The 12,754-nt window shown below is 38.3% G+C and overlaps 1 protein-coding gene across 7 annotated transcripts in view; it reads right to left on the bottom strand.

Annotated features, from left to right (window-relative positions):
• IMMT (inner membrane mitochondrial protein) overlaps positions 1-12,754 on the bottom strand; it is a 40,305-nt gene that overhangs the window by 7,748 nt on the left and 19,803 nt on the right. For 2 of the 7 annotated variants that reach the window (XM_027621351.2, XM_027621350.2), the window contains 8 exons: positions 12,060-12,171; positions 10,233-10,370; positions 9,781-9,876; positions 6,855-6,991; positions 4,279-4,382; positions 2,777-2,912; positions 1,947-2,076; positions 46-60 (listed from right to left, as the gene is read on the bottom strand). In XM_027621351.2, coding sequence (XP_027477152.1) covers positions 46-60; positions 1,947-2,076; positions 2,777-2,912; positions 4,279-4,382; positions 6,855-6,991; positions 9,781-9,876; positions 10,233-10,370; positions 12,060-12,171 — 868 coding nt within the window. The remainder of the gene's footprint in view (positions 1-45; positions 61-1,946; positions 2,077-2,776; positions 2,913-4,278; positions 4,383-6,854; positions 6,992-9,780; positions 9,877-10,232; positions 10,371-12,059; positions 12,172-12,754) is intronic. The other 5 variants (XM_027621345.2, XM_027621344.2, XM_027621347.2 and 2 more) reach the window with 5 other exon arrangements.

Below are 12,754 nucleotides of genomic sequence, written 5' to 3'. Positions count from 1 at the left end.
AAAAAAAAAAAAGTCTTTAAATTTAAAACACACAAAATTACTCACCCAGGTCAGAAATACCTACAAAGAAAAAGAAGAGTTTGAAAAAAAGAACATACATATTTCAATTATTAATCTAAATAGGAATATCCAAAAAGAAATGGGGAACAAGAAACTTTTTCTACTACCAGTAGTAGAACAAGCATAAGCAAAACAACAGAGTTTATTTCCTAAAACGTAAAAGGACATAGGCAATATAAATCAAGGTAAATGCTAACATTTTACAAAATAAGAGAGTCATTCATATTAAAAGTAGCTTTGGTTTCCAGGAGCTCATCTGTATTTTTGATAAAGCAATCAACTTAGTTTTTACACAGAAACCCCTGCCCCCCATTAGAACTTACTTAGCGTATTTCACTAAGTCCCAGTCTGGACTCTGTTCTCAGTACCAGGCCTCTCCAACATTTCAAATACTTAAGAAATCAATATTCTATCACAAGCAGCACCACCTTGAGGACACAGTGACAGGAAAGGGGAACCACAGCCAGTCTCCTGCCTCTCAGCATGAGCTTAACATCATGGGCATGACCCTTGAATTCAAAAAGTTCAAAGACAGGTATTTTTCACACCAAATGGCTCTAAAAGTCAACTACTTAATCTGGTATTAGACCAAAAAAACAGGAATCTGTCCCAGTGTTGCAGGAAAAATTGGCAAGATGAAGAAAATGAGATGTCAGCCTCAACAAGGCACATAAATAGGACTATATATACTAGTCTATAGCAGTAAAGGAACTGTCCCCTGGTAATAATGACAATCTACAACCTGCACTTCATTTTCCCATCCTGGCAACATCCTCCTAGGCTCCCCCTAAAGGCTCCCCCTCCCTCCCTGCTACAGTGGTAACCACTACCTCTAAATATAGTGTTTACAATTCATTTTTTTTTAGATTTTATATATATACACACACACACACACACACACACACACAGCCTAAAACAACACATTGTTTTGTTTTGCTTATTTTTAAGCTTCATGTAAGTGGTATCCTACTCTACGTATTCTTCTGCAACTTTTTCTCTTAACATTTATGTTTAAGAGATGTAGTTTTGGTTCATTCATTTATACTGCCACATGGGAGGCACATTTAGCAGTTTCTGATTTTTCTGCTCTTACAAATACAGGGCTGCTATGAATATTTTCATGAGTCTCCTTGAGCAGCTGTGTGTCTTCTTAAGCACATACCTAGGAGTTAACCAGTTGGATCAGGTAGTATATACATTCTGACCGAAGCCCAGGGGCCTAGAACACCAGTTCAGTTCCTACCTGATGTTCAGCTTCTAACAGACAGCAGCATTTCAAGAGTATTTTGAATTTATTAAGACTGGTAATTTATGTGACTGTTAGTACTCTCAGAGCACTTCAGGAAAATGTGACTATTCTCTGCAGTTACACTGTATAAAACAAAGTTAACAAAGTTCCCTGCATTCTGAGATATTTGCAAGTAGACAGTCATACAGATGATTTCCTTCTCACCAAGGCCGTTTTCAACCATAATGTTGTCACAGAGCAGTCCTGAGGCGTGCCTTAATTCATTACAAATATTTTTAAAGTACCAACGGCTTTGAATAATTTTACATGTATATATATAAAATATTCTAATAGATTTAAGGTTAAAATTATATAATTTTAAAGTTTTTTATTCCTGAGTAGCAGAGACGTGAAGAGAACCACTGGTTCTGGAATCAAACACTGGCTGGAACTTGTGTCCACCATAGCTAAAACCATGGGAGCACTGTCACCTATCATGGCTATGACGGAAATAAAATGTGGAAAACACTGTACTGTCACCAAATGAGATATGCATACCAGAGGTGTTTGGATTCGATGAATGGAGTTAAAGCAAGTTTAGCCGAACAGCTGTTAAAACACAAAAACAGTAAAGTACCAACACTTCAGTAGTACTTACTCATCCCCTTCCACCCTGGCAAGACTTCTGGGGTAATACTGTCCAGTTCCCGTTTAAAGTCATCCCGGGCTTGGACCACCAGTTCATGATACTGAGATACAACCTTAGCCTCAGACTGAGCTGCTTTGACCTGAACAAATACAGGGGGTATGTGGTTAAAGTGAACAGAAATTACCATCACCATCCAAAAAAAAGAAATTATATTCATGTATTTATATGTTGGCTGGGAATACATAAATAATATATAGAGAGAAAGCTAAAGCTCAGAAAAAGGAATATAAGCCTTGTAATTCAGACAAGCCCTTTACCATCTTACTATGCCCGTGTCCCTCTTTCTCTGGTCACAGGAAACTACCCATACAGACTACGTTAGTGCAGACAGAAGATCTGCTACAAAATTAAAATTTTCATTTAAGAGGCATGACCAAAAATATTACCTATTATAAAAAGTATTGACAATAATGGATTATCCACTTTGTGCCCAAGATAAGTTTTTAAAATTAATTAACAACTTCTATTCTTTGCAGGGGAAAAGGGAGAAAGAAAGGAATCTTATTATTTTCCTGAATTCTTCAAATCCTTTGATTAAAGGATTGTATTTATAAATTTCAAAATGCGGGCCGCCTGAGTGGCTCAGTCGGTTTAGCGTCTACCTTCAGCTCAGGTCATGAACTTGGGGTCCTGGAATCAAGCCCTGCATCGGGCTCTCTGCTCTACGGCGAGTTTGCTTCTCCCTCTCCATTTGTGATTTCTCTCACTTTCACTGTTTCTCAAATAAATATTTTAAAAACAAAATTTTTTTAATGCTGTAAAAGACCTAAGAAACGCACCTTTTGGACCACATTATCCAGATCAACTATCATGTTGTGAAGTTTCCCCTCTGCGGCAGTTATATGAGATTTGGCCCCAGGAACCTCTTCTTTCTTTGCATTTTCAATTACACTCTTCATCTTCTCTAGCTCTTCTCTGGAAACCAATAAAGCAAAACAAAGATTTAGTATTCTTCCTCATCAACTTTAGCAGAGCTTGATGTAAATACAGCATACAACTGTTAAGAGTCTATGAACAAAATACAATTTGAAAAAAATTACTCAGTGTCTTTTCACAATACAGGCAGAGAAGCTTTCCTTACTAACAACTGAGAACAGCTTGGTCAGAAGCTAGATTTACTAGCGTGAACCAGAGAAGGAGCATGGTGTAGAGGGAAATACACAGGCTTCAGAACTAGGAAAACCTGGATCCAACTCCCAGATCAGCCTCTCCTTTGGTGCTCACCCTTGTATGGGGATTAGAAGTAATTAAAGAGAAGTACCTGGCACAGTGCCTGTCCCATTGAGTGCACTCAATAAATGGCATCTTTTGTATGGATTAGGCTGATTCCCCTTCAGCTGAGAGAGAGCTTAAAGAAGGCGGAAGCAAGGGAGGAAGTCAAGGAGCTCACTGAGCAAATATAGCTCGGTCTCGAGGAGCCCTCATGATTCAGAATGTTTCACAAATTGGATGAACTGTGGCCTACCCACCACAAAAAACAGAACTCAAGAGCCCCGACTCAAGGTTTAGTGATGTGAGCATAATGTCTTAAATCTCCTAAAAGATATGCTGGCTTGAATTAGAAGACTTCTCTTTCTCTATGAATATATTTTATTAAAAATGACACGAATGTCCCCGGTCCGCAGGAAGCCTGCTACTCCCCCTCCCACTCTCCCTGCTTGTGTTCCTTCTCTCGCTGTGTCTCTCTGTCAAATAAACAAAATCTTTAAAAAAAAAAAAAAAAGACACCAAAATTTTGAATGACAGTGATTCCAAAATGAGAGGTTGAAGAGACCCTTTAGTCACATGTAGGTTTCCATCATCAGAGGCTGATTTGATACTTGGCTTGCTTGATCCTAGTTTTAGCCAAATTCCAGGAATCAAGGTCAGGGTGGCATAAAACTAGATGAGGTACTGGGTACTTTGATAGCTAAGACAAAAAGACATACTCTCAAACATACTCTCAAAATTCTGATAAAACTGCCCAAACCACCCCTGAAAAATCCTGAAATTATGGCAGAGCCTCAGTAAATCTGTCGAGATACATCACCTAAAAGAAAAACGGCTTTTTATACAAGATCCTTTATATAGGTTTCTGCCAAATTTACTTTGGCCTAATTATATTTTATTCCCTCCCTCCTTTTTAAACCTCTGTGGTCCTGACACCAATAGAGATCAAGTAGAGGTGAAGGCGAAGGGTTTCTCTGCCTCCTCTTTCCATACTGACAGTACAAAGAAAAACCCAACCCAAAGAAAGCCACCAGGAGGCCCTAATTACTTGTTAAAGTCCATGAGTAATTACTTGGCTTTAAGAAGGGCATCAGCAGCCTCATCGACTGCCTTTCTGCGTTCCTTCAATGCACCCTCCACTGTGCGCCACTGAGCCGACTTCTTCTCACCTGCAATCTAAACAAAAGGTTTTACTTACACAAACATGAATAACCACCAATACAGTCATAGGATACACCAACGTGGCTAAATTTAGAAACAAGGGCATTAAATTCAAAGGTAAAAACTTATATACGACATTTCTTCAGAGTAGGGTCTCTTCATCTAAGGTTCATGGTTAGAACCAAAGAAGTCCATGAACCCCATCAACAACCCCCTCAATACCAACCATCAAAACTATAAAAGACTGTGTTCTAGCGCATATCAGCATTTTCTAAGGAGAGATGATATTTTTATTAGATTCACAAAAGGATATTATGAAGCAGAAAAGGTTAATAAGAACAATAACTATCAATTGTTTGTTGACTATTCTTGAAATATTGGTGCTAATGAAGCACCAATATTTAAACTTCTCTTAATTACAGGTCTACCAAAATCAGTTTAAGAATAAGTAGAAAGTTTATACATTTGTACAGTCCTTACAAAACATTATCCTAAAAAATGACCCTCTGTAACTGGTAAAAATCAACTATTGTCAAATCCACCCCCTCCTTGAGCTGAATTTTATAAAATGTTAATTATATATATATATACACACACACAAAAGTCCTCTTTGAAAATCTTTAGAGGTCCAAGGATAAGCTGTTCTGTAGAATAGACACTAGGTTCCCCTACTATCAAGCCACGACCAATGGTTTCCAAACACTGTTTTGAGAAAGTAATTCTGTATCTATTGTAAGAGCCTTTGTGCACCACCAGTTTTTTTTTTTTTACACAAGTTGGAATCCATTTTTAACATTTCAAAACGTGTTCATTCATGTTTCTGATAATTTTATAACACCAGCTAATATCCCCTAATCTAGTTAACCACTACCGTAAGATGTCCTTTAGTTGTAAAATCTTGATTTTAATAGATTTCATACTATCTAATCCGCATGCATTACATACTGTGCATTCATTGCGAAGAGGAAATACCCTCTTACGTAGCGTTTCACCAAAGTAATACCATTGACATTTAAAGCTTCTAATCAGTGCTCTTCTGAAACATACCGGTCTATTTCGGTTTGAACCCAAATTCCTGATACTCCAGAACTTACAGCCTTCCCACACCTGTATAACCAAAATATTAAGTATTCTCCGTGTAGTTTCCACTTTCCTGACTGAACTCTGACTGAAATTTAAATTTTTTTGTTGGACACTGAATAAACCAGAATTTTAAGTTGGTTTTTTTTTTTAAAGGTTGTAATTTCTAGCTGTTTACATCAGAGCTCTAACTTTTTTGTGATGTATGTGTATAGGACTAAAACAATGTGAAGTGTGTTTAAATTCTGTAAAAAGCACACAGTTATAGTGGCAAAGTAACTTTACTTATGGCACAAGATCCTGATCCCTGAGATTCACAGTTTATGTATTTATTTTTACTCTTTAAACGACTTGGTGTCTAGATATATTTTTATACACTGAATAACTGAATGTAATTATTAAAAAAAATTTAAGTCCCAGTATTACAGTTTTAAATCAGTGTAATTACTTTATTCTCTTATGTGCTCAATATAAGTTAAATAATCAACACAAGCATTTAAAATAGCTGGTTTTGGGGCACCTGGGTGGTTCAGTCAGTTAAGCATCCGACTCTTGATCTCAGCTTACGTCTTGATCTCAGGGTCATGAATATGCTGGGTTCCACACCCAACAAACAAACAAATAAAAATAATAAAATAGCTGGTATTTGGAGGTACATGGGATCTCTATTTTTTTTTTTTTTTGAGAGTGTGTGAGAGGTGGGGCGGGGGGTGGCGGGGAGCACGGGCAGAGGGAGAAGGAGAATCTTAAGCAGGCTAGCTCCATGCCCAGCTCAGAGCCAGATGTGGGGCTCCATGCTGGATCTCATGACCCTGAGATCATGACCTGAGCCAAAATCAAGAGAAAATGGTATTATTTCTTATAACTGTGTGACAATCTAAAAGTACCTTAAAGTAAAAAGTGTATTTGAAAAAATGATTGGCAAAAAAATTAAAATTTAAAATTAAAAAATTAAATTAAAAATGGTTGGCAATTTTAAAGCAAAAAAAGCAAATAATATTCAAGCACTATTAAGATATGAAAGCAAATAGGAACTCATTCTTGTACCGTATTGTTGTGAGATAAAGCACTGTAATAAACTCATTAAAAACAACATGCAAAGATTTTTCCTGCCTTGTTTATTTAAAAAAAGTTACTCTAGGGGCGCCTGGGTGGCTCAGTTGGTTAAGCGTCTGCCTTTGGCTCAGGTCGTGATCCCAGGGGCCTGGGATCAAGCCCCGCATCTGGCTCCCTGCTCAGCGGGGAGTCTGCTTGTCGTTCCCCCTGCCTGTGTTCTCGCTTGCTCTCTCTCAAATAAATAAATATTTTTTAAAAAGTTACTCTAGATAGTCTTCACTTAGTGGGAGAAAGCCCATACTAGAAGAAATCAGTCTTAAGTACTACATGTCCATCCATTCTTTGGCTCACCTCAGAATTGTCCATGGCTGCTTTCAAGATGTTGGAGTGCGCATTGACAGCCTGCACCGCAGCATTCTGAGCTATAATGGCCTGTTGAGTGATGTGAGCAGTTTGGCTCAGAGCATCTTCTAAGCTCCTGGCTACAGCTGAAATACACAGAACAGTTAAAATAACAAATCCCTCCCTCTTAAATAACTTTAATGTAAACTTCCCTTCTTCTCCTACTGAGTCTTCTTTTGCATTTCCTCAAAAATGTAAAAAACAAAAACACACAGATTTAGAGAATCCGTTTCATTGGAAAGTATGGTAAAATGTTAGTAATTACTAAATCTGGTGGAGAGACCTATGGGGATTCATTATACTATTTTTACCTTTATATACAACTGAATTTTTTTTAAAATAGAAAGTGTTTTGGGTTTTTTTTTAAGACAAAAAATTGCTTAAAGAAGGCTAGCATATACTTCAAATGGGAGGAACAAAGTTTAAGGCACTGTTCAGCCCCTTTTAGCTACTAGAGGCTATAAATTCAGTATAACCACCAGCATTTTTCAGTTTAAATGATAGTACAGATCCACAGGGAAAAAGAGTATCTCCTCAGCATGAAGGGATACTCAGAGCAACTTATATCACCAAGATATAAGGAGATAACAGACAGACAAGAGGAAGAAAAAGATAAGGAAACATGGCAACAAAAAAGAAAAGGTGGTTTGGGAAGGGACAGTGTTTTCCGTAAGAGAACTCAAGAAACAGCCATATCTCAAGATGCAAGAGGCTACAACCTATTAAGATCATATTTCTATATGCTGCTTCAGGAATCAAAAAGAAACCTAATTTAAAAAAAAATAAAGCAAGGGATGATTCCAGACATAATACTAAAACGGCAAAATGGTCATCTGAAGAAAGAAAGCCAGTGAGAAGACTAATTTATCGCATATCAGATGATTTAAAAAGGGAAATATGTTTGGCTGGTAAAACAAAAACAGAAGGTGATTTTGAGCAAAAGAAGCATAAGCTAGAGATGAACAAATGGAACCTCTGAACCACCTGCAGTACCTGGGCAACGGAGATAAAAGGAGAAAGTTGATGATGAGAAAATACCACACCACGAGCGTCAGACTGAGGTTCACCTGAAGGCACAGGGGATATGAAGAGAGGGGTACAAAGAGAAAAGGAGGCAGGGAGGGAACATGCATGAGTTGGCGGGGTGGGGAAGACATGAGAGCACAGGGAACAGTAAATCACTTCACAGTGGCCCACAGGCTCCAAGTCTTCTTCAGGTCTACTCACTGTACTTTGATTCCTCCTTTCCCCCCCTTTCTTTCTTATTTTGTTTTGTTTCCGCTATTCAGTTGTAGGAGTTCCATATATATTTTGGGTATTAACCCCTTATCAGACATATGGTTTGCAAATAGTCTCGCCTATTCCACAGGATGCCTTTTTGTTTTGTTAGTTGTTTCTTTTGCTGTACAAAAGCTTTTTTAGTTTGATGTAATTCCACTTGTTGATTCTGTGTGCAGAGAGTGAGTAAGAGAGAGAGAGAGAGAGAGCACGAGCAGGGGGGAGGGGTAGAGGGAGAAGCAGGCTTCCCGCTGAGCAGGGAGTCCAATGTGGGACTTGATCCCAGGACCCTGGGATCATGACCTGAGCCAAAGGCAGATGCTTAACCGACTGAGCCACCAGGTGCCCCTGGTGCTTTGACTCTTGACAAGAATTACAAACACACACATTTTAAAAGTAAAGCTTGGGAGAAAACTAAGAGGTGACAGACAAAATCCTTACAATTTTCACTTTACCCAAAATGAAAGATAAGAAGTGGACCAAAAAAAAAGGGAGCATGATGAAACAGCAGACATCACTAATCTTAAATGTACAACTTACTTCAAGGTGTCTACATAATAAAAGGGGAAAAGTGAAAAATAAAAAAATATGAATAAAAAATTATCTTGATTTGCTGTAGTAGAGAATTCAGGAAAAATTAGGAAGTGGGAAAAAAATATAGAAATATTTCACTTATTTAGAAGTCGAATACTCAACATTCCCAATTATTTGTAACCATGGCCAAAACTCACAAGAACACATAAAAAAAAAAACAAAAAACAAAATCCAGGGAGCCAAACTAAAGCCCTGCACCTATACTCCTTCTGTCCCTTCTACTCTTTACATAATTTCAACAAACCTGCCTCCTCAGGGTAGGGCAGAACCAAAGCATTAGAAGGGAAACAAGAACCACTCAAGACAAACAGAAAAGCAGAAATAAGACATGGGGAGAAACAAACAACTATAAACAGCTGCCATAAGACTTTAAAACAAACAGCTCTCAGTCCAGGAAAAAGCTATATATCCCCTACCTCCAGAGACATCACTATACTGCCCAGTACAATAAATGATGCTCCCTGCACCTTGTTTAAGACCAGAAAATACATTTTTAGGTATCTAGTGTCATTTTTTAAAACCGTCAAAAAGTTTAACATAAAATCGAAACTTAAAAAGGAATATGCTTCAGTTAGCTGGAAACCGGCAATGTGTATAACATTCCACTGTGACCAATGTCCGATAATGAGGCTACTAGAGAGAGTCCAGAAGCTGGTAATAAACCAGAGCAATTAAAAGACTCTCAGGGAAGCTGCCAAAACATAAACAATTTCTGTTCCACAGAATACAAAGAATCTTTAGCACAAACCCTAATAAACACAAATGGATTAAGTACAAGTATTATTCGGAATTTTCTCCAACTGTACACTAAGAATAGCCTTTGTTACCCAGGTAAAAGTTTAAATGGAAAGAATACAAATGATGAAATAAAGGTGGTACACAGACAAATGCCACTAAAGAAACCAAACTAGCTGATGGATGAGAAACGTGTGCCGATGGCTGAAGAAGACAGCAACTGATGGACATGACCCAAAGTGCTTCAGAAGTCGTCTGGTTTACATACACTCAATCTTAACTTGTTCTTGCTTTTCCTGTTGTGCAAGGCGAGCTGCAACTTCTTCGGGTGGTCGCTCCCGTACAGAAGTTGAGGATGCTTCCTCTTGCAGCATAAGTAAATAAGAGGAAATCAAATTTCAGCACAGAATTTCAATAGCTCAGAGGGATACAAAAACACCATCGTTTGTACCTGCCAGCTCTATCAACTGAAGGCATTTTGTCATTAGGATTCTAAAACCACATCATCAGTCAATGATTCCAACATGAAGAAATAAGGGATCAGCTCTTAAACCTCTTGCTTTCAGAGATTTACTCAGACTCTGAAATTTTAAAAAATTCCCTAAGCAAGTCTGGAAATAAAACCAGTATAAGTGGGTACTTACAGACTGTCTAGAGGTTGCCTAGGCATTAAATAGTTCTGATGAACAAATCATTTATAAAACCACAAATATAAACTACCTGAAGCTGCAGGCTTGGGTTGCCCTTCACCAATTCCAGGGTGCTCAGTTTTTATAGATTCCTCATGCTGAACCGCAGGGGCTGGGACTGACGGTGCATCACCTGCTGCAGAAATAATTTGAGCTGCCTCTGTAGGTCCTATAAATATATGTTACTCATGGTATTTATAGTTTCCTGGGTTAACACAGAAGCACACAGGAATCTATTACAACTAACACCCACTTCACGACACAAACGCATGTACTGTCACTACTCAAACATGCAAACAGACTATGGCCCTGTCCCCCACAGACACAAACCCACACAAGATGGACAATGGTGGGAAATGCACAAGAGAAAGGAATCTCTTACACTTTAAGCACCACCATTCTCAGGCAGGGCTTCTAGTAACAGTACTAAATGGCATTAAATCTTAACATATGAGAAGTAGGCATAAAATTTACATAACATGGAAAAGTAGTAACAAAGGAAAAAGGGGCCTGTAATGAAGAAGGTAGACAAAACAAAGTAACCAAAAGATATTTTTTAACTGCTTTGAACAGTGTAGAGATGAAAGAAGAGTTGTGAGCAAGAACAGTATGACAGTTTTAAACACAAAAGAAGAAAGGAAGGCTGAAAAAAATCAAGAGCTGATAAACAAGTGTTGGAAAAGAAACTGAATAATTCTAGAGGTAAAACAGGGGAGAAAAAAAGAGCAACATAATAGAGAAAAAGAAAATTTAAATAAACTAAAAGTCCCATTTAAGAGATGAAGCTGGATTACTGCAAGGCCTATTAACTGGTCTCCCTGCTCTGCTCTTGGTCCCTTTATCTACTCTCCGCAATAGCAACTGATCTTATTAAAAGTCAGATATCACTCCCTTGGCTCAGAACCCTCCTAACACCTTCCCAACCCACTCAGAATATGAAGCAAAATGCTTATAATGGCCTCCAAAGGCTGCCACAATAGGCTTCCTGCTTCCTCTCGATCTCATTTTCTACTCTTCTTCTTCCACTCCAGCTTCATGTGCTCCTTACTAGTTAAATATACCAAGCCTTAGCACTAGCTAATCCCTCTGCTTGGGATGCTTTCCTCCCACCAGCCTTTTATACATGCCTTAATCCCTCACTGCTTTCTAGTCTTTGCTCAAATGACACTTTCCAGGTGAGACTTTCCTTACCCACTCCATTTCAAATTGCAATATTCCCCCCCAACACATCACTTCTGACATCCTATACACTTTACATATATTTATATATAATCTTCCTCCCCTTATCCCACTAAGAAATATTTGCATAGTTTGTGTTTGTTTTTACTATTTTCTTCACTGCTATAGCCCCAGTGCCTAGAAGAATGTTTGGCACATAGTAGACAATCAGTGAATATTTGCTGAATGAAAGAAAGTCAAGAAGGACAGAAGTGACTTAAGGAGAAACACAGAAGCTGAAATGTTTACTGAGCAGGTTAGAGTAGGTAAGTGCAGTAAATTGGGATAGAATTACTGGCAAATCATGAATGGGGAAAAAAATTCCCCAGACCACAGCTAGATCACTAAGAAGAGAGAAAGGCTAGGAATCAGAGAAGAAAAATATAAAGAAAAGGTGTTGTAGACAAGACAATTCTTGCCATTATCCTCACTCAGTAGCTATTCATAATAAAGTCCAATTCCATATCCCACTCAACTCCTAAAATGAGTGTCAAATGATAGGTGTAAACACTCCTTCCCTGGTGAGAAGGACCAGAAGAGTGCTTCATGGGGTAGGGGCCCCCTCTTGACCCTGGGTACAAATACATTAAAACAATTCATTTACCTACAATTTTTAAAAATTGATTCTAAGTATAGGTACCTGTTGTTGAAGCTGGAGTGTCTCCCTTCTGTTTTTGGAGTTGTGAGGCAGGCTGTTTAGATTCCTTCATTACCTCTGATACACTAGAGATTTTTAGTGGACCAGACTGAATCTTGGAAATAAAAAACATGTAACATTTCAAATACTTTTTTTTTTTATTTTAAGGCAGCATACAGTAACGTGTATTATTTCAAAATCCAAGCATATCAGGCTTTAAGTTAACACTTCATAATATTACATATCTTATTAACCACAGTAAGGTAACAGAAGTTTTCATTTTAGAAAAATGCAACCCAAAAACTTCATTCCAAATGACTGGCCCAATTTTCATAGTAACAGAGGCTTCTCTTAGGGCAACTAATAAACTACATGAAGCAGAGCCTTCCCTTTATTTTTCTTTTTAAGATTTTTATTTATTTATTTGACAGAGAGAGATACAGTGAGAGAGGGAACACAAGCAGGTGGGAGTGGGAGAGGGAGAAACGGCGGTGGGGGGGGGGAGTTTGAGAGGGAGAAGCAGGCTCCCTGCTGAGCAGGGAGCCCGATGCAGGGCTTGATCCCAGGATCCTGAGATCAAGACCTGAGCCGAAGGCAGACGCTTAATGACTGAGCCACCAGGCGCCCCTGGAGGCTTCCCTTTAAACACCGTTTCTTTTACATATGCAACATTGAGCAGACCATTTCCATCTGCTTTC

The sequence above is a fragment of the Zalophus californianus genome, chromosome 8 (genome assembly GCF_009762305.2).
Source record: "Zalophus californianus isolate mZalCal1 chromosome 8, mZalCal1.pri.v2, whole genome shotgun sequence".
NCBI lineage: Eukaryota > Metazoa > Chordata > Mammalia > Carnivora > Otariidae > Zalophus > Zalophus californianus.
Note: the sequence above shows the minus strand (reverse complement) of the source record. Positions and strands in the feature narration are given on the sequence as shown.